The sequence below is a fragment of the Phasianus colchicus genome, chromosome 13, assembly GCF_987193195.1.
Source record: "Phasianus colchicus chromosome 13, bPhaCol1.hap1.1, whole genome shotgun sequence".
Taxonomy (NCBI): Eukaryota; Metazoa; Chordata; class Aves; order Galliformes; family Phasianidae; genus Phasianus; species Phasianus colchicus.
Genome location: NC_143448.1, coordinates 2678030 through 2700201, shown reverse-complemented (window position 1 = coordinate 2700201; position 22172 = coordinate 2678030). Strand labels below are relative to the sequence as shown.

The 22172-nt window shown below is 44.2% G+C and overlaps 1 protein-coding gene across 3 annotated transcripts; it reads left to right on the top strand.

Annotated features, from left to right (window-relative positions):
* Positions 1 to 379: 379 nt before the first annotated feature.
* Positions 380 to 22084, top strand: NUTF2 (nuclear transport factor 2). 3 transcript variants are annotated; one of them, XM_031615274.2, is made up of 5 exons: positions 380 to 484; positions 9107 to 9231; positions 10506 to 10577; positions 14172 to 14270; positions 21563 to 22084. In XM_031615274.2, exons 2-5 carry the CDS (start codon positions 9133 to 9135, stop codon positions 21674 to 21676), a joined length of 384 nt encoding a protein of 127 aa, XP_031471134.1. In that variant the 5' UTR covers positions 380 to 484; positions 9107 to 9132; the 3' UTR covers positions 21677 to 22084. The 3 variants fall into 3 exon arrangements, with proteins under 3 accessions (XP_031471134.1, XP_031471135.1, XP_031471136.1); XM_031615275.2 differs by having other exon boundaries at positions 484 to 571; XM_031615276.2 differs by lacking the exon at positions 380 to 484 and adding an exon at positions 696 to 842.
* The last annotated feature ends 88 nt before the right edge of the window (positions 22085 to 22172 follow it).

Below are 22172 nucleotides of genomic sequence, written 5' to 3'. Positions count from 1 at the left end.
GTGCTGAGGTGAATTTTGGGACAAGCAGCCATTTCCTCACACAGGGAACGTCCCCGGCACCCCTCTGTGGGGAAATCCTGTCAGGACTACAAAGCCTTAGGCATCCACGGGCCAAACCCGCGCTATCTGTCCCGCTCTGGTTACAGGGCCCAGCCAAGAAGCTGCGAGGCCGGGGATGGGAAGGAGCCCCTCAGCCCTCCGCCGCAATCCCATAGTGCTCCGGGGCACGGCCCGCGGGCGCAGCGCTGCGCGCTCTCCGTCCCCTCATTCAAATGAGCCACCGCGGGCGGCGCCGCGGGGCACGTCGGGATTTGTAGTCCTACACGCCCCTCTCAACGCGGTGCGCCTCTTCCGGCCGCACTCGTTTTCCCGGCGTGCATCGGGGCGGGGCCGGGCTGTGTGGGGCGGGGCGGGGAACGCGGGCGAGAAAGGCTGAGGGGGTTCGCGCCGCGCACGGGGCCGCCGCCATAGTGGGAGCTGCGGGGTGAGTGCGGGGGGCGGGGTGGCTCGGCGGGGCCCGGCTGTCGGCACACGGCTCCGCTCGGCGGCTCCGCGCTGCGGGGCGTTGCCGGTAGGCGCCTGGCCGGGCCCGGCCCTGACCTTCCCCGTCTTTGAGGCGGGGGGCGGCGGCCGAGCGTTGGGGGAGCGGCGGGCTGGGCGAGGCCCCGCGGGCGGAGGGGCGGCGCCGCCGTTTGGGTGTCGGGAGGCGGTTTGTGAGGGGGATGCGGGGCCGCGCTGTGACCGCCGGGCTGTGCTGAAATGAGATAAGCGGAGGATCCGAGTTGACCGGATTCGGGCTGAAGTTCCTGCCCGAGGCTTTAGGGCTGTGGAACAAAGGACAGGTGGGTGCTGGCTGTAGGGCTGGGGGTTTAGGGCTGCTCGCCTCGCCGGCCGCCTTCCCCACAGCACACAACCGGCCCTGCTCTCCTTCTGGGAGCGACTTCAAGCTGTAGCAGCGATGGGGAGAGAAGAGGCGCTGGCAGGTCAGAAGTACAGAAGTTACGGTGTCAGCAATGAAACGCATCACCTCGTTTAAGATCGGGGTTAGATGTGAGGAGGAAATCCTTCCCTCAGAGGGCAGTGAGGCGCTGGTGCTGCTGCCCAGAGCTGTGGGTGCCCCGTCGTGGAGGTGCAGCAGGACGTAGATGGGCTCTGGGCAGCCCTCTCCGCAGCAAGAGATTAAAACTACATAATCTTTAAGGTCCTTTCCAACCTAAGCCATTCTGTGGAAATACAGTGATTCTGTGGCTCGCTTTGGGGCTGCTTGGCTCTTTTCCACCCTAGTTTCTGTTTGTTTCGCGTGCCTCCCTTGTTCAGTGGGTAGCTTGAAATATATTTGCTTTACCATCCTTTTCCTTCCTTTCTGAAAATTCCAGCAGCTTTCAGCAGTTCTATTTAGTGGGGTTTCTGTTGTCCCTGCTGTTGATAGTAGGATCATGTTATTAGTAGTGGTGTGTGGTATATTCTGTGTAAGGATTGCAGCCTACACCAACAGCTCATAACTAAGAGGTGATTTCTTCTGGTTGCTTTTAAACTCCCAAATGTTGGGGTGTTACGGGTGGCTTTAAAATCTATATTTATGCACAAGTGCACCTTTGCATACGCTGTTCTCTGGAAGTAGAGACTGTGAGGAGACCTCATTGCAGCCTTTCAGTTTTTAAAAGGGGATCATAAAAAGGGGAATCAACTTTTTACTTGGGTAGTTAGTGATAGAATAAGGGGGAATGGTTTGAAGCTCAATGAGGGAAGGTTTAGAGTGAATATCAGGGGGAAGCTCTTCACAGAGAGAGTGGGGAGGTGCTGGAACAGCTACCAGAGAGGCTATGGATGTCCCATCCCTGCAGGTATTCAAGACCAGGTTAGATGGGGCCCTGGACAGCCTGGTGTAGCATTAAATGTGGAGATTGGTGGCCCTGCCTGTGGCAGGAGGTTGGAGCTTCATGATCCTTGAGATCCCTTCCAACCCTGGCCGTTCTGTGGTTCTATGATACCGTGTGCTTGCAGGAAGCAAATGAGGAGAGAAAATGCATGGTTGTGGAAGCGTGAGGTAGGTAGGTGCCATAGGAAAGGTTCTGTGAGTGTGGGTGTTGTGTTTTTTTTCCTTCTTTTTCCAGGCATATGTTGCAAATCTGGAGCTTAACAAAGATCTGAGACCGTTGGTGCAGAGATGAGGTTTAACAAGCCGTGCTTACGTGCCTGCAAAGCTTGTTGATCATAAAGCGTGCTGCAGAAAATCTTCCATGTTTTAATGGTGTCAGTCAGTAATGAGGGAATGCTGTGACTAAACGTAAACGGGGTAAAATAATGCAGCTTTTATCTCAGTCTGCTTGCATTTAGCACCTCAGTAAGTCCACAGAACTGTTTTTAGGGGCACTTTGTGCTCCCTCCTTCAGGGCTGTTATTTACATGGCCACTTGGACAAACATGCAACTGGAATTGTTCTTGGATGGGCCAAACTGAATTGTGAACAAAGGGATCAGATGGCAGTAATTGGTAGATGATCTCGCAGGGATAAAACTGAATATTACTTTGGGTCTTTCAGTCCACAAATAAACCTGATTAAATTTTGAGTAATTGTCATGTAATATTTTTCTTCTGTAGCTTGAAAAATAGCTTTTGGTTTTCTCTTAGCCTGAAGCAGCTGTCGCAGTAGTCACAGGGATGGACAGATGGAAACATCTGACAGTCTGCTATTTATTGGACATAAAATGTTGTGTTGCTCTGCCTAGAAGGTGAGGAAAGACATGGAGCAGCTGTGTTGTTTTGCCCTGTGCCCCCTGTCTTTCTGAAGGTGGCCATTCTGGAGTTCCTCCTGGGGAACACAGCAAGGATTCAGCCTTGTGCATTTCTATTCTGTTTTTGGGTTTCATTGATGGTGCTATGAAATAAACAGCCACATGTGTAGCGTTGTCGCTTAACAGCAAAATGCTGTTGTCTTACCCAGTTATGTATAAAATAATAAGATATGCCCATCTATTTAATAATCATCTAGGGTGACTTGTGGGTTGTCAGATGGCAGACAGGATGAGCATCAAACTGAGCACAGGGAAAGCTTTTGCAGAACCACCCCCCCCCCCAGTCCATTTATTTACTAGTGTCCCTGTACTTGCTAACGTCTGTAACCACCAAAATACACTTCAGGTTGGCATAATTCCTGCATTAATTTGTTTTAATGAAGTTGGAGGAGAGGAAAAAAAAAACAAAACTGAGAAAAGTCAATTATTTTCTGTATATTTCAGGGAGAAACTGTCTGCTCCTTGTCACGCCTTTCTCACTTTCCATTTTCCAGCTGTGCACATATACCCAGATATAATTATTTCCAGGTCTGAAAGCATGTTTAGAATAATTTCTAGCATTCTTACCCTCACGTTGAGGTGTGTTCTATCTCTGCCCTGAGCTTGCTTTCTCTGGAGGAGCATGAGCAGGACTCAGCCCTGTCCTTCCATCACCTGCAGGATGGCTTTCCACAGAGGTGGGAGGGCTGGGGGAGGTGAGAGGCCTCCAAAACTCGGAAGGGATTCTGCTTAGACCTGGGAGGGGGGACTTTTTCTCTGTGCGTACAGTGGAGCATTGAAACAACTTGCATGTGGGGGTTGTGTTATCTCTGTTGTCAGAGGGATCAAAGTTGGTAAAGGCAAAGTGGGCAGCCTGGTCTGAAATGATGCCCTGACTGTGACCCTCTGTGGAGGTGGAGGTTGGAGCTCCTGAAGTTCTTTCCCACCTGAATTATTCAGGGATGCTACCATCATTTCCTTTGTTTCTTCTCTTGACAGCGTATGCCTTTGCTAAAGACAGCTGATCTGCTATCGAGTGATTCTTGGTGTAGGCATTGGGTGATCTGTTGAAAAGTAACTAATCCTCTCACTGTGCTTCCATTGTGTTCTTAGAAAGCTCATGCAGGAGGAACTCCTGCCTCGGTGTTTTAGTAGCAGTAGGGAAGAGGGTGAAGGAGAAATAGTTGAAAAGTTGTTTACTGCTTTACATTTTTCTTTGTGGCACTTAAAGACTGCTCACTACTTCTCATTTGGAGTGAACAAAATGCATTTGTGTTAGAAGTGTGTGCACCAGGAGCTGACACAGCTGGCAGCTCTTCATTGTCTCTCTCTGTTAATCAGTAGCAAAGGGTGCAGCAACGGATGGTCTGGATTGTGTTTGTGTGGATCCCCAGGTAGCCCTGAGCCCATAGCACTGGCTTGAGGGAAGCATTGCTACTCTTGTTACATGGCTCTTCTGTCTTCCAGAGAGCACCCCGCCAGCTCAGTGTGTTTTTAAGCTTCAGTGATCCTAAGAGAGCTTAACTTTGGTGCAGTAGTGTGCGGAGCCAGCTTTAATATTCAGGGGGTGTGGTCTGTTTGTGCTCAGATTTCTCATGGAAGTAGGGTAGTCATACTCAGAAACTGCAGAATAGATGGGGATTTTTTCCCTTCTGTCAGTGTAGTAGGTTACTCTTTTTAGTCTTTTATTTTTTTCTTCATTTCTGCAGGTCAGAAAGCCTGTACTAAGATTATTTGCTTGTGTTTGTTGTGTGATTCCATGTAGCTTCTTGGATGGAGCATCCCTTGCAAAGGGAGTGCAAAATGTAATGCACATAGCTGAAGAATGCTACATTACTCACTAGTGCTCATACCTAAGTACGAGTTTGTGTTGACATCAAGAAGAGTAGGGTTCTTTTAGAAGTGCTGGCATGCCCTTCTTGAACTCAGAAAGACTTAAATTTGTTACCTGATAGCAGTCAGCTTGCACGTGTCCAGGTCTGATAATGCAGTAAGCACAGTTGCTGGCTGGAACAATTCTTTGTGGCCTTTCTCTGTCCTGCAGAGATGTGCTGGCAGCCCTCCTCCTCCCAAGGTTGCCAGTGCTCATAGGCTTCAGGGACAGCAAATTGTTTTCATCTGTCAGTGAATGGCAAAATAAGAAAGTGTCTTTTCCTTCACTTACATATCTGAGTAGCATTACAACTGTGCTGACAGAATCACCTCCAGGTTGTTCTCACGATTTCTCATCTGTCGAAGGAAAGCAATAGGAAGAATTTTCAACCAGACCCTGTGTTCATCTCAACCTCTCATACCCTGGATCAGAGCAACACAGGAGGGATGAACGTAGTATGAATGTAGTATTTGTGTTTTATGGACAGAAAATCTTTTGCCTGAGGCCATTGTAACCTCAGTGTCATTGCAGGTTGTTCAGGGCCCATGTGAAGTCCCATCTCTTCCTGCCCCCTCTGTCTCATACCTTACCTTCTTTCCTTCCCCCTTGCTGCTGCTGCCATCTGGATAACGCAGCTTCACTTCGTATCAGTGCCTTCTGCTGTGTGCCAGAGCAGTTGGGTCAAGGTTTATTCAGGCAGTCATCTCTGTGGTGGACCTGTATGGCTGGTGGCACAGGACATCACAGGATGGGGAGGGAGGCTTTGGGTTATTGGGCTGCCTTGGTTGATTTGGCAGGACTGAGCAGCAACAGAAGCATGGGGCAGTGATGCTGCAGTGGGTGGGGCCGTGCAGGAGTTTTGTTTGGGGTGGATTTGTTTGCATTGAGGAAAGGCAACCATGGTGAACTGGGAAGTCTTGCAGGGTGTAGATATGAATTCCATCTGTGCTGCAGGACCTTTGCTTTAGGGTCAGGGATGTGGCAGTGTTGAGGGTGAGTATGGGATGAGGGTGGTGGGGATTCAGCTGTGTTGGTCAAGAGGTGTAGGAAGTGTGGGAGGCACACAGGGGGCAGGAGTTTACATTAGGGGATGTCAGCATGTGGTGGGGATGGAAAACTTGGGTGGATGTCACCAAGAGATCCCCTGCAGAGCAGTGGCAGAGCGCTGTGCTGTCACAGTGTGCCTGGTAGAGGGACAGCTGCTGGCAGTTGTAACCTCTGTGGGCTGCATTGGGCTTCTGCTTGAACACTGACTGCTGGCTGATGTCTGAGCTGGGGGTGAGCTCTATAATATGAGCAGATTCCAAGCAATGTAACAAGTATTGTGAGTCCAAGTGTTAGACTCCACTGAGGCACGCTGATAGCTCAGCCTTGCTGCTGAGCTTCTGGAAAGAACCTGTGCTCTAAACTTCACAGCAGGAAACATGAGACACCATGGAGGAAAGGGTGACGCATCAGAAAAGGAAGACAAGTCTTTTGGGGAAGAGAGTGTTAAACAGAACCATATATGAGCGGCACAGGGGAAAAAAAGAAATCAAAATTAACCAGGAGTCATTAATTTCAACAGGTTTATTTTGAGTTCAGCTCTCACTTCTCTAACAAAATCAACACTGTGGGATTTATACAGATTTACTTAGCAGTATTTTACCTAACAGAATACAAATACATTTTTAAGGAGGAGGTAGCAAGCTTGCACGCTAATTTTAAAAACCATGATACCACTTTCTAAATTTAAAATTCCAGTCCCTTAATTTCTGACAGTCTTAAAAGCTTTCTTGGTTTCATGCTTGAACAGAAGGTGTCTGGTGCTTGTGTGAGGCTGAGTGCCTCAAGGAGCTGAGAGTGGCTGGGGCTCAGGGAGCTGCAGGGCTGGTGCACAGCTGCAGCTTGGCTTTGTGTGATGGTGCTGTGGATTAACAGATTTCACTTAGAGCCAGCTTCTTTTACATGCAGAAGAATAAGCTGGTGGCTGCCATTTACTAGTTAGATACTGTTTAATAAGATTCACACTTGAACATTTAGGAAGGATGTCTGATGCTTATCTATGTTCATGGGCTGGAGCTGAAGCGATGATGGGCCACAGAAACTGATTTTTTTCACTTGGGCTGTTTGCTGCACAGCAACCACCAGCCTGCCATCCCATACTATCTATCTGTAGGTACCCTCAGGTCTGGAATGTAAACAGCAGGATTTAAAAAAACAAATACTGCTACTTCTGGTTTTCCAAACAAGGCATGGGAGTCCTCACCAGCAGGAAGTACAGGGAGAAGTGCAGTGAGGGCATCAGAAAGCTTCTGCAGAAGCTGAGAGGGAGGCTGGCACGCTTGTATGTGATCCAGGCTCTCTTCTCCAATAAGGATATATTTTTGGAAGACCTGTGAGCTGTGTTGCCCTGCTAGGGTTCATCTTCTGTAGGAAGCATTGAATCCTTGTGCCTGGCCTTGGTACAAAGGTGAGGAAATGGAAGCAGAAGTACAGAGGTGTACTTGAGGGACATGCTCCATGTCACTTAGTTGGGCTGCAGCATGCCTGGAGAAGATTACAATGGGAGGATAAATCCTGAGGAAGACTTCCTGAAGCTGGAATGGATAGCTGCTTTCCCCAAGACTTTTGAGGTGGGACAGAGAGGTTTGAGGTAACCTCATCTTCAGCAGCACACTGGACAATGTCTCAAATGCTGGGAGGGCAACACAAGGCCTATCTGCCTCTGGTGCTGGTAGCTAAGGAGGTTTGTGCTGGTTTGGGTTGTGCTTCTCATCCTTTGGGCATGGATGTGTCTTTCCCACCTGTGAAACAACAACAGAACTGCACAGCCAGGGCTCAGCAAGTCAAAACCAATCACATGGAGTTTGCTTAGTGTGAGCCAGTGTAGAATGGATAGTATTAGGGGGCTTTTTTTGATTGTGAGAGACAGAAATTGTAGCCTGTGCTACATTAAGAATTCAACAAAGAAGGACAGGATAGTGACACAAAGGCAGAATGCTCGAGCCCATAGCAGTCTTGCCATTCATTCTAGATCCTGAGGTTTCTTCTGGAAGGTATGTGGGTGTCTGCAAGGTCTATCCTGACAAACATGGTGAAAGAAGAGAATCCCATATTGCATTTTTGGTTGATTATTGCTTGTAGGGAAAGCTGAAGGCCTTGCACAGTGAGCTTATGCAGATTAGTTCCCATGGGATTATTTGGTGCGTTTCTCAAACTGAGGGTGCTTGTGCAAATTCAGGACTGAGGCAGCCCCCCAGCAGTGTTGTGTGGGAGACTTTTGCTACATCTAGGGAGATTCACTGGCAAATCCTGCTTGTGCTTGCTCAGGCACGGTCTTGAATTGTTGTATAGCTGGGGAGCTGCTGATAAATCTTCTGAGGTGTGGGATGAAGGCTGTTTGAAAGAAAGGAAGTGACTTTAGGAAGGTTTTCTTTCAATACAAAGTCCTTCAGTACATGCTGAGGTTATCTACTTCATGGTAAGGGGAACCTGAGGTCAGTGCTGACCTCACTGACTGCGTGGTTGTTGATGAATTAAAGATATTTCAGAAATGGGATAGACAAGTTTCACGTACTGTTCCGGGGGGAAAAAAAAAACAGCAAAAACATTTCAGTGGTTACAGAGCCAGGTATCCATCCCTGGGAGGGCTGGACTTCTAATTAGCTTTCTAACTGCCATGATTCTAAGGAAGAATCAGTTTGAGAATCATGCAGCAATATGAAGAGATGGCCTTTTCTTAGTGGAGCCTGTAGGAGCAGCACACCCTGTGAAGAGCTGGAAACACAGACTGTTTTAGTTGAAAGGAATGTTCTTTTAGTTTGGGGAAATCTTAATTTTACCACCACATCCTGAAATGACTTCAGGTTCAGTTATAAACACTGAGTGTACCTCAGCCTTAGTGATGGGATACTAGAGGAAAACAGGTCCTAAAGCTAGGCTGTGCTATGCAGGTGGCTAAGTGGAAGTGAATGAACTCTGTGTACCACTAATATAATAGGATGCTCTTTGTAGAGGGACCTGTGTGGGGTAGAACGCCCTGTTCAGGGGCTGAATAGGTAAATAAGTGCTATAAGCCTTGCAGACAATCACTCCTAACACTTGTGTTGTTAACACTAAATGAGATGATCAAGTCAGAATGGCAGCAGCTAGCCAACTCTTTCAGATGGTGACATTTTTGAAATCTGTGAATGTGAGGCAGTAACATTTATTCACTTTGGTTCTTGTTCTCTGCTTCTGTGAGTTGACCTTCCACTGAAACAGCACTAGAAATCACCGACTGCTCTCATACAGAATAAAACCACTTAGTATCTAGGACTTATTTCACAGAAGTCTGGGATGCTGACGTGTTGTTTGTCCTTTTCCTGAAAAAGAATTTTGGCCAGCTGAGGCAGTCTGTGTCCACTGGTGCTTCAGCCATGTGTTACTCTTGTTTATGCAATTGCTCTTTCTAATAATTCCTTGTTTTGTTTTACAGGCACCAGCTGTAGGTGAGGATTCAGAATGGGAGACAAGCCTATCTGGGAGCAGATTGGGTCCAGCTTCGTACAACATTACTACCAGCTTTTTGATGCAGACAGGACTCAGTTAGGAGCAATATATGTAAGTAGTAAAGATACCCTGTCACATCACATGCCTATGCTTCCTTATTTCGATGTGTGGGAATACTTAAGGTGGGACAGTGGGTTTTATCCTGACTTGGAATATCAGTCAATGCAACTGCACTTGCTGAACTTACAGTTTTTGCCTCTAGAAGATTCAGAGTGCTGTGTGTGATTACTGGTGGTGAGGAATGCTGCTGGGTGGCTGAGCTGTTTCAGCAAGGCACTCAAGTCTGACGAGTCTTCCAGCAGCATGTCCTGTTTTTTTGACCCTTGCTGAATGAGTCATATGAAGATTCACCAAGTTCTGGAGGTTCTAAGTTGTAGGAACACCTTCTGATGCCCCTCCCTACCTCAGCAGTCTCTACCAACACTGATAGCATTTGCTCTTCGGATTCTTACATGTTTGCTAGCTGTTGCCTTGTTTTGATGAAGGAGCTGTGAACAGAGAGCCCATAAAGTAGGGAAAAACAAGTAGCCAATGTTTAATCACAGCTCTAAATATGAAGGCACTTGGCAGTTCCTGCCGTGCCATTACTAAAATGCTTCAAATCTTCAGAAGACTGGAAATAAGTACAGACTAATTAATTCTGGAAACATGGCCATCCATACAATGGACTCATGTGCTTTTTTTCTGCCCTTAGGGCCTTTTTACCTTTCATGAGCATTCAGTGGAGGCACCTGTGCAGGAGCAGACTGTTATGTAGCTCACTGATGTACTGTTTGGTGGAGTTCCATGAATACAAAGTTTTTTGCCTGTTTGCTGTTGCACCTGATGTAGTGCTCTGCATGCTCTCTCTCATACGTGGGAAGAGCTTTTAGGCTGAAGCATCTCAATCATTTTGTGCCACACAGGGCTGGCAATCCGTTAGAAAGCCTTTAGAGGCACATTCCACTTTTCTGGGTGTGAATAGGAAATGCAGATTGGTACCTTAGTTGAATAAAGTGTGATGGTATGAGACATTTTATCAGGTTTCATTTATTGTCTATGTGTACTAGACTTGTGTCCATACTTCTAGACTATCTCTTGAAAGCTAACTTAAATCCAGAGCCAGGAACTTTTTTGCTGGTAGAATCATGATAATAAAACTTAATATACTTGATTTTCACCTGACAGTTCTAAACTATTTCAATGGTTTCTTTCCATCTCTCTTTGAGGTAGTTTACAAATAGCTGGATTCTAAGAATGCATACCAAGTAAGCAAAACCTCTTAATAAGATTTTTGAAGCATTTCCTAAGCAGGCTGATGATTTTTGTTTTTCCTTTTCCCTCAGATTGATGCATCATGCCTTACGTGGGAAGGACAGCAGTTCCAGGGCAAAGCAGCTATCGTTGAAAAACTCTCTGTAAGTCTTCAATCCTTCCTGAATGTTTTGGGGAAACAATGCTGTAGACTGTAAATTAGCTGCCTTTAAAAATGTGATTTAAGCTCTATGGTGAAGAACCTGGGTTATCCCCAGTGGAACGTACCTTGGCTTTTCTGGTACGGATAGTTACAGTTATGTTTCAGTGTGTGAAATCAGTGTTTCTTCTTGCATCAAGTCAGAGGAAAGCATTTAGTAACATATACAGGCTGAAACTCTCCATCCATGTTTTTTCAGTTAAACTTGGAGAAGTTTTATCTTTGAGATAGGCCTCTTCTATAAAAACGGGTGTGCTTATAAGCTGTTGTGAGATCTGAAACTTTTTCTCTTGCAAGTTATGTGGAATGTGTGCTTTATAGCTCTGATGTTCTGCTCAGGGTATGGTATGTCAAAAAATGTGACAGTTTCAGGCTTTCTGAAGAAGATTTCTGAAGATTTTCTTTGAGGAGAAAATCTTTGTTGTTTGTCCACGTGTGTTGTTACACAGCTCTTCCTCCCCTGTTTTGGGATCAGTGCTTTCATCCAGGGTATCTTTAATTGCGATGTAAAAGCTGAGATTTACTCTTAGGTTTGAGTTTTAGGTGCCTGCATTGCTTTTGAGGCCACGCACCTCAGAAATAGTACAGCTTGCAACTGTTCACTTCTAGATGAGGAGTGAGGAGATACTCATGCTCTGGAGTTGCTTGTTTACTCAGTGTTCCTTAGGCAGCTAGTTAGACACCCAACCAGATAAAATTTGCCTGGCTCTAGCATCTCAGGCTGCTGCCTTGGATCTGGTCCAGTGCAGATCAGCCTCTTTCCCATCAGAGTGTTGTATCATCTTTTCGTCTTATCTTTTTGTGTTGGAAGTTGGACTTTGTGCATTCACATGCTTGCTGCAGAGTCTTGCTTGGTGAATGGAGGCATATTTCTTTTCCCCAAGGAAGTATTTTGATTACATCCATCTGCTTAAAGGAAGGAAGAAATGCAGTAAGATTATTCTGTGCCCTCCCCCCCAGCATGGCTTGTTATGGGAATGTAGCACCTTACCCTGACTCTTGCTCTGTATCTGTGGGCACTGAGCTATGTGGGTTTTGTTTGCTCTTTTAACCTAACTTGTACCCCTGTTCTCTTTCTGCTTCTGGAGTGTCTGAGCGTTGTTGGGCACGTTGCTGAAAGTTTGGCACTGGAGTTCTTCTGCACTTCTGTGATCCTGTGTTCTTTGGGCCCTAGGCACAAAGAGGCAGGTTTTTCTCTTAACAGCAAGATCTCTGCAACACTGCAGCACCTTTCAGCCTGCTCTGTCAGATGATGCTGGTACCATTGGGCAAGGTCACAAAGACTGCTTTGCAAGCACTTGTGCACTTGCACCGTTGTTAAAGAGTGGGATCTGACACACATGCCTTCTGTCTTAACTGGTGCTGGATGAAAAAATCATCTCAGAGTGCCTGTTTGCTTTGAGCATTTGAGGTAATCCTGTAGTTCCAGGAGCTTCATGGAACAGGGAAGAAGCTGGAGCGGGTAGCTCTAATGATGGAGCATTTGCAGACCAGCTTTAGTGTTCAGTGAGATCTTTTCATGTCTCTTGAAGAATCCTGCTACAGTTTGGTTTTCCTGCATTAACCAAGCCTATCCAAAATCTCTGCCAGTAAGATTTAGCTTATTGCATGTAGTAGGCTTCTCAGGATGGGCATCTCCTAAAGTGAGAGTCATGCTTGCAATTGTGGTAGGAAATAGTCTCTGCACTGAGATCCATCAGAGGAAGTCAAGGTTGGATGCCATGTAGCAGGTAGCTTGCTTCTCATACTTCCTGGTTAGTCTGCAACCAGGGCTGAGTTTAAACTACCCCAAAAAACTTTATCCTTGCAGAATTTCACATGATTTAAAAGGAGAGTTCTGCAGTTCTGATTATGAAAGTCCAGAATCTTTCTCAGATGACTCTAAAAGCTTTGCTTGTAGCTTTTCACTCATCAGCCACTTTAACTGTACTCTGCAGGTAAAGAAATGCTTCTCTCTGCTAAGGTGGGTATCTGTATGCTATCATCTTTTGAGATAGTTTCCCTTGATCTTAAATATCAGTGATGCTGGCTGACCCTACTCAGTCCAGTCACTGTATTTCAGAAGGAATAGCTTGTTTGGTTGCCCAGCCATTAGGGCCCTTTTTCTCTGACAGGGTCAATCAGAGAATCAATCAAAGCTGTCTTTAAAGAGGCACCATTGTGCCCAACAGGACTGTTGCAGTACCTGCTTAACACATAGCTGTTGTGATGAGGACAGGCTGAGTTTTGTAATACTCTCATTTGTTGAAGGATGGGTGTGTGATGTTCCAGCCTATGCTTGTGCAGGCTGGGCATGCACATTACACATTCAAGTTCAGGATGGTGACCTTGGAAAACGTTCTGCAAACCAGCAGACTCATTCTTCCAGTTCATGGTAGTTTGGCATTATTAACCCAGCCAAGAGGAAATACTGGAGGCTTTATTCAGGGCTTTTCTTGAATAGCATCTCTCTGCAATTGGAGGGCTGCTCTGTACACTTACTTTGTTCCCCTCAAAGTTCCCTCCTGATCCTTCCACAGTTGTGTTCTCTCTTAGCCAAGGATTTAGTTTCCTGGTATGCTTCCTGAAACCTTATACTTGTAGGGCCAAGTTGGTAGCTCATGTTATTGCTAGTAGCACTCCAGTCTTCTCTTCTCATGTCTGTCTTCTAGCAAGTCTTTCAAGTTCTTTCCACTCAAGGGTAATGCAGAACTCAAAGGGCACGTTTGGGTCTGTCTTAAGCCTCTTAAAAATCAGAGGGACTGAGTGAAGTCAGTACATCCTACTTGTTGAAGTGACTGCATGCTGCTTTCCTGTGCAGTGTGTTGAGTTTAGGTATCAGCCTTGCCTAGAGCTCCATCAGAACTCTTAGAAACCCGGACTGTTTGCAAGTTTGCTACTTGGAGTCATCAGTGGTTAGCATGTGAATGTGGTCTAAACTGAAAAAAGGGATCACTCACTCCTCCACTGTCTGGTGTTTCTCAGTGTATGTACCTTGCACTTCTAACTCCAGCTTTTTTTCTTCTCAATGCTTTTGTTGTCCTGTCTGGCTCACAGCAAAGATGTTGCCAGTTGCTGTTCTGATTCTCTTCAGTTGCTAACATCAAGGAAAAAAAAAATCAAACAGAAAAGGTAGAGATGAGAAACTTAGGTCTTGAATGCAAGTTCTTGGTCAATCTCTGTTCCTATTAACAGCCACCTTAAGGAAAAAGCATATTTGGATTTGTATGGTAAGCCCTGTGTGTTAGATCATATGGTCTTTTATTATTATGCAGAGCAGAGCTTTCTGCTTTCCTCATGTGAACTTCCAGCTTTCAGATGAAGTAAATCTCTTGAGGCCATGCAATTAGACAAGGAAAAGATACTAATTAATGACTGTAGTGACATACCTACTTTTAAAGCACCATGGCATGAAGTAACTGTTGTGATCCACCCAGCTGAGTAGTGTTGAGTTGCAAAAGCTCTCTATGCAGTACTGCTAAAATCTAATACTTCATAATCTTGGATTTGTGTTCTGTGAGTTCAGTAATGCGATGAATGTCTGTTTTTCACTTTACAGAGCCTTCCTTTCCAAAAAATACAACACAGCATCACAGCACAAGACCACCAACCTACACCTGACAGCTGTATACTCAGTATGGTAGTGGGACAGCTTAAGGTAAACTCTTTCCATTAAGCAGTAACAAATGCTTATATCTTGGGTTTTTGCAGGATACTAAATCATCCAAGTTCTGAAAACAAAATACTCTCTCCAATGGGGAAGGAATTCTGGTAAGGTTGCACTGGGATGTCATTCTTCTGCTATTCAAGTTTATCAAGAAAGTACTTCAGATAGCTTGCGCTAGGTAAAATGGCCTATAATTTGGCAGTCATTGGCTCATATCCAGCAAGATGCTGGGGTTCTACTACATTATGCACACAAGTATCATAGGGGCTCAAGAAGCATCAATATTTTCCTTATTCTGCTGTAAGATTTTAGTGTCAGTTGCACTCAGAAGCATCACTGTGCTGTTCCTGGACAACAAAAGTATCTCTAATAGAGTATTCTATTACGTTTCCATTGAGCTGTGGTAGTATGCATCTTCTGTAATTTTACAACTTTTCAGTAAGACCATACTTGCTCTTTTAGAGTACAAATCCATAATCCTGGTGTTAACCTTGGTAGGCAGAAGCAGTGGGAATGTTTCCTCTGAGTTCAAACACTTGCTGGAAGAATTTCTTGTGAAGAAAAGCCAGAATAGTTTTCAGGCTGTAGTATGGTTACACTGCTGTTAAAATTGTGGTACTGAACTGCATGAGCTTGCTCAATCTCATCTTGTGAAGAAATGTCTGCAGCCCTAGTATGTTATGATGCAAGTTAATGATACTACTTAATTAAAGAAATTGTCTTAGAATCTGCAAAAATACCCTGTATTTAAAAACTTGCACTCAGCAGGCAGTGTTTTATTTTAAAAGTGTGAAATCACCATAGTTAAAATTACCAGAACAAGATCTGTTGGAGTTTGGTCCACCCAATCAGGACTCCAAAGCCATGCAACCTTTAGAGTTGCTTTGGGCCCTGTTTCTCTTAAAATAGCTATTTAGGCTTCCTTGTCCTATTAACTTTAAATGGCACTTCTGTTAACCTTCAGACTTCAACAGAGCGTACTGTTAAGCAAACCTAGGACTGAAAGCTTAAATCTGTTTGCCTAGCATCCACTTCTAAACCTAACACAGATGGCTTTGGCTCTCCTTAAAGGTGCTCTTGCTTCCTAGCTGCAAGTTGGATTCCAGCTTTCTTGTTGCTCCCTCCTGCTTGCCCATACTCGATTGAGGAAAGAACTATGCGTTCTCCCAGAAAGCACTGTATTGCAGGGCAGGTGTGAGGTCACACATGCTGATCTCATCTGCTGTCTGATGCCTGGGTGTGCACAAAACTCAGTGATGTAACCGAGACTCCTTTTAGGTCATTGTCTTGGGCCACTCACAGCTGCCTCTGGTTATGCACAGTCATGTTTTTAAGCTTACTGTGTAATCACCAAATGGATCAGAGCTGATATTAAAATGTGTGGTTTGATGCTCAGAAATGCTCTTCCTCACTGAGGAAGTGTTCAGAAAGACCATTGTGATAGTCATTACAGATGGACAGTTAAAATACTCAGCAAGTCTCTAGCATGGTGCATATAGTTTGTCAGTACGTGAAGCTGTTTGTCATACTTAGCAAATGCTTTTTCTTGTGCATGTATGCTAGCAATAACTTTAGTACACCTTAGTGCTGCTGTAAATAAGGTGACTGAGAACAGCAGGGCTTGGTAAGTAACTTAGTAGAGCTGGTGAGTAACTCAACCCATCTATACTTTGTATTGAACAGGATATGCTGTAGCAAAAGACACAGAGTTGCATGCTTACCTTTATTGAATTACCTTTATCCTTAGTGGGGTGGCTGTTCTGCACAGAGAAAAGACGTTAAGGACCATTAGTAGCTGGATTTGAAGGAAAAAAAATCTCTTCAGTTTTCCTATTCACACAATTCAACCAAATTCTTGGAAGCTCAGTACAATTAATGCATATGCTTATGAATTTGCAATTTGAAAAACCTGCATTGTTTTATGTAGTGAAGGATCTTGCAGGGAAGTAACTAGGCTGAAGGACTTCCAGCATGCTTTTTCTGAGTGGTCATTCTTGGTGTGATGCCTTAGTGGGTTTTCAGAGGCCATGGCTGATTGAGTGGCTAATCTGAAAAGTTTAGTGGAGATTCACTGTAAGGGAGCTGGGCACATCTTGGCGTTTCTTCATAAGCCATTGTATTTTCATCTTGTTTGGTTTTAGGGGGAAAAACTTCAAAATGCATGAAAAGTAAAACCTTATTCTTCCTTCATACACTGTGGAGTGGGCTGTTACCAAATTGTTATAAAGCCTTGGCTCTCTTAGCTGTGCAGGAATGGTTCTGAAGAATTAACCAAAGTCTACTGTTGTCAAACTGTACTTCCTTTACCACATCATTATGCTCTCAGAAAACATGCATTATTATGCTTTAAATCCTTTCCCTTTGGAGTGGGATTTAACTATGGTCAGTTAACACAACTGCCTTGTGTCAAAGTCAGGCTGTGAGTCTGCCCCTGTGCTGCTGCAGTCTGCAGCCTTGCGTGCTCATATCAGTATGATCTGTAAACATAGAATATCTTTTGGAGCAATCTGAACTTAAGGGGATTGGACACAACAGCTTCTTGGAGAAGACATTAGAGTGTAACAGAGCACATCTGAGCAGGGTGAATGATGCCTCTAGTGAGGGTCAGACTCCCTGGCAGAAAAAACAAGAGCATATTATCAAGTAAATGTGCAAGATCCTCTCTAATTGATGTTGAGATAGGCAGTAATGTTTTCAAACCTTTGGATGGGTAATAAATCTGCCTCCACTTACTTCAGTTCTGCTCTCATAGCTTTTTATTGCTGTTCATTTTGCGTGCTTGCTTGCTTTAACTATTAAGATTGAGCATCAGTTTAAGCCTTCAGGAGTAAGTTTCTTTCATTGTGATGCTTGTTCTATGTTCCTCCAGCACATTACCCAGTATTTCCAGTGTGCTTCACGTAGTAATACATTTCTCCTGTCATGCTTAGGCAGATGATGACCAGGTTCTAGGCTTCCAACAAACGTTTTTGTTGAAAAATATTCAAGGTGCCTGGGTGTGTACCAATGAAGTCTTCAGGCTAGCCCTCCACAACGTGTAACCTCTGCCTTACCTCTGCTCCCTGCAGTCCTCACTGTCCTGATTGAGTAAGGAGTGCCTTCTTCTGGCTCTTCTGTCAGCTGAGCTCTTGGTGGCTGAGAAGCATGGCTGTGGCTTGCACATTCTCAGAGCAACGTGGAAGATCTGCAGCTCTGAGTGTGAATTTTGAAGTATTGTGGAATTAATGTAAATAACTAACTATTATACAGTGTTACTTTTTCTTGGAAGGGAAAGGAAATTGGTAACCCAAATCACTGGATGGTTTTGCAGTGCATGTTGGCTACTTTAAAGCATTGCTTAAAGCCTGTTAAATGAGGCCTAACATCTGAAAAAATCTGTTCTTTAGTCACTAGCCTCTCCTTTGAGACAAAGATAGCTGCAAGTAGCACTTCAGTTAATACTTTCTGTGGGGTGCTGATGAAAGGAGACTAAAATTCTTTCTTCCCAGACAAGAGGAGATTTTTTTTTTTTTTTGGACTAGTGAAAATATTCTTTGGCTACACTTGGATTACAAGGTAGTCTAGCATCTGACACAGTGATTTGACTCATGGTTCTGTGAGTTGAAAATTTCCTAAGTTGCAAGCCTCGAGATCAGCAAGGATGTAGGAAGAACTGGAAGAGGTCAAAAAGCTGCCAAGATCACCAGTGTTTGAGAGTTTGAGCCTGGAGAGGAGGTGACTGAGGGCTGTGTACCTGCACTGTAGACATAAGGTAGTGTGGTACTTCTGCTAATGACTGGAAGTTCAGTATCTCCATTGATCTGAAGCAAACTCTTGGTGCCAGGCAACGTAACAGAGGATAGTGGTTGCAAACCACAGCCTGGGAGGTTTAGTCTGGACACGAGGGGCAACTTACCAGAAGGGTTGGAACCCTGAGAAATGTTTCCTGGACACATTGTGAAATGTTCATGCATGGAGGACTTCGCTGAACGAAGCTGTGTCTGGTGCAGTGCTGCTGGTAGTCCTGCTGCAAGTCTGAGGCTGGACTGGAAATCAGAGGATCCTTCCATTCTGATTCTCTGACCTGCTCAAGGATGTCATGGAAATGTTGAAACTATAGGGAATAAAATAATAAAATAGGAAAAACAAAACCCACATACTTAAAGTGCGTACTCACATCTGAAATGCAGATTTTGAGTTGGACACAACTGAATTTGGAGAGGAAAGTAGGGATAAAATGTTTCAGTGAGGTTATTTGAGCTGTGATGCAGATCTCACATAGGTTGGGCTTGGATTAGTGTGTGCCTTGTGGAGCATCTCAAATATCTTGGCTGTGGGTCTTGGCTTATTTGTTAACAGCATGTATTCAGAATTCTGAGAACAGACTGACTATAAATCATTTCATTTGATCTAGATGTAGTTGAAGATTTTCCTTGTTCTTAGAGAATATTGCTCCCCTATTCTATGAAGGCATAACATTAAATGAATAAAGAAAACAACAGTATGTGAACTTATTGTGGGAATTAGCAACATGCAGAAGAGCAACTGTTTAGGGAAGAATTCTTTATCTTTTTTCACATGTCCAGTCCTGAATTACATAGGGCAAGAAGAACTTCCCCTCAAGCTGAAGTGCTACCAGCTGGGGTGTAGCTGTGCTTACCACATGTGGAGGAAACCTGCTCTACACCAGGCTGTTAGTGATTTGTTTTTCTAGAGGTACACTCATGTCAGTAATGAGTAAGCTCAAACTTGGTGAAAACTACATCAGCATCTTCTAGTAGGTGCCTTGGTGACTTCAGAGGAGATCAGAGGGCAACTGTGAGTATGCAAAATGCTTACTAATAGCTGTAATTAATACTTAGTCAAGCTGGTAAGATTCTGCCTGGTGGTTTAAATTAAGCCATTAGAAGGGAGCTGAAATGAACCTGAACTCAATTCTGGCTTAGTCAAAAAAGACAACATTAACAAGGTGCTATCAAATACGAGGTTGTATTTCAAACTTTGAAGTACTCCACTTTCTTAAAGATTCCAGTGCGTGCAGTATAAAATGAGTATCAAGAAGTAGCAAGAGATTTAAGCATTATGTCTGATACCTGGGAAAAGCTAGAGATGATATTACACTCCCAGACTTCAGCACACAGGGCGCCTCCTCTGGATGGATATGCAAACATCTTTCTAGGCAGACATAATGATGGTAATTCCCCTGAAATAATTGCTGTGACTGCTGTCATATGTGCTAATGAACAAGATGGACAGCCAGTCTAATTCAGCACAATTGCTGTGTTTGCTTTGTGTTAATTACTGTGAAGCCTCTGCCCAGTGTGAAAAAAGGCTTATATCAGCACGACAGAAAGTTGCTCAGTTCATCATGCTGTTGAACTGTGACTTTTTTAGCGCTTGTCTGGATGATTTTTCTTTCATTATTTCAGTTTGGACTCACTGATACTTCTGTTGCCTGTAGGAAACCAGATTCCTCACTCACTTTGTCCTTTGTGATTTTGTTTATAGTAGTTTATCTTCCCCATTCTTCCCCTTGATTACGGTTTTTTTGCAAGCTAGAGTCATTCTCAGTTTACTTTCTTCAGTAGCAAGCTTGGTAGCTGGATCATCTCTTACCCTTCTCTGGCCTTTCCTTATTCTACCTTTTCTCCTTTTCTCTTTTTTTTTTTTTTAATGTAAGAAGTGCACGCAGGATTTGGTATGTGGGTGCTCTGTGTGTTTGTGTTTGCATAATTATGGGCTTTGGTCTCTATTCCTTTCCTAATAACTGCTGACACTTTTGTTGTGAGCTGCTGTTTCCAAGAAGTTACTCACAGAATCATAGCATATTCTGAGTTGGAAGAGACACTGAAGGATCAAATATAACTCCTGGCTCTACATAGGAACATCTGAAAACCAATTTCAGTATCACTTTCCTGAGGAACAGCAGCTAATCTAGCACCCTTTTTGCTTTTCCTCCATGGATGTACTTGGGAATACATCCTACATGGATATACTTCCTGACACTGCGTATCACATACCTTTTTTTTATTTTTTTTGCTAGTTGTTGCTATGAAATCCCTGAAGTTGGTTTTAGATTTGAATTTTCTTATTGTGCTTCAGTCACACAGTCCTATCCTATCCACACTGGTCCTACGAGTGCTGTGACAGACTTCCTGCTCTGTGATGTGGTTACTGTTCTTAGCAAGCTGCTCCTCAAAGTTGTCTTTATTCCTCAGTCAGTTTTTCATCTACATACGTTTTACATTTTTTAAAAGATGTTTATGGATACAAGTTCCCTTTCTTCAATCTTTTCATTTGCTTTTCTTGCTAGACAGCTAGACCACTGAGAGTAAACATTCAGCATTTTGACAGTTTGTTTCATGTGTTCCTCTGGCTGCTGCTTTTCAATACTATCTTTTTATGCTTTTTTCCCCTTCTCATTCTGAAAGCTTAAAATCCTCCAAAAAGGCTGACTTGAATGAAGTATGGTCAGCGTAAGGGAATTGTTTTGTTACTAGATCCTGTGGATTGTTCAGACTACATCCTGTTGTGATTTCCACCTCGTATTGAGGCTGTATAATGTCTCTGATGAGACTGGTGAGCATTTGATGGGAGAACTAGCCTCCCTACAGTCCTATTCAATTCAGTACTATTGATATTCCTACTTCTGTAGTCTCTCATTCCTGTAAACATAGCACTGAATTAGCAAAGAGAGAAGGGAAGGCGCTGCTGGAAAGATTCTCTGTGCTTTTCAACACCTCCTTGCAGCTACAGCTACCATTTCAGAGTTGGTCCTGGAAATGGCAGCAGGAAGCACTGTGTTGCTGGCCAGCTGTACCTGCTCTGGGAAACCTTTCAAAAGCTGAGATTGTTACAGAGGGAATTCAGGCAGCACTGTTGCTGTTGGCTTCTAGAGAAAATCTCTTCTGAGGTTCAATCCAAACTACAGCAGTTACAACCTAATTTGAAAGCGTGTCATCTTACGCTTGGTTCCTTGGACAAGGCCCAAAGAAAGTCTGTGGTTCCACACGGTGAGGCAGGCATGCTTCCACTGGTGTTGTGAAGTTGCTGGAATGAGATGTCTGTAATTATTCCAGAAAACTCTAACAAAGCGTCACAGGATTTCTGTCGCTGGGCCCTAGGTTTGTGTTTGTAAGCAACTTGGAAAGGGACTTCTGGTTGTGTGAGTGTCTCAAGGTATTAGTTATCTTACAGCATGCAGTGTCACTATTAGCATTAGCTTTTTAAGTTTTCTTAGTGTGTGTTGGAATATACATTTCTCAAGACAGAGCTTTTTGAACATTTTTCCTTTCTTTCCACAGGCTGATGAAGATCCTATCATGGGATTCCACCAGATATTTCTATTAAAGAACATCAACGATGCCTGGGTTTGCACCAATGACATGTTCAGGCTAGCATTGCACAACTTTGGCTGAGCTGGCGACCCCGAGGCACCTGTTCTTTTTTTTTTTTCTCCTCTCCTCTTACTGATATTATTCACACTCACAGAACATTCCAAATATCATACACAAACCTGCAGCACTGCAGAGCGTGAGCAAGCAAGAGCTGTGACCTGCCCTTCTGCTGAGTTTACATTGTCACTAGATGAGTTCCTTGTGCATGATGTTTGGAAGTTAGTTAGCTGCATTTGACAAGAGAAATTTGTGTTGTACCAGCATGCCTCGGAAAGAATTTAAAATGCAAAAGGTTGTTGTTTATGTACTGACAAGATGCTCTATAACCCAAAGAATTGAAAGAACAGCAGCCTGTACAGCCCAGATACCGATTTGTTCAGATGTTTCAATGCTACATTACACAATAAAAACATAAGATTTTTCTTAACAGTTTAAATAGCTTTAATGAGTTGGATATGAGTTTGGTTTGGGTACTGCTTGTCTGCCTGGTAGGGAAATGTTTGCGAACCTAGAACTC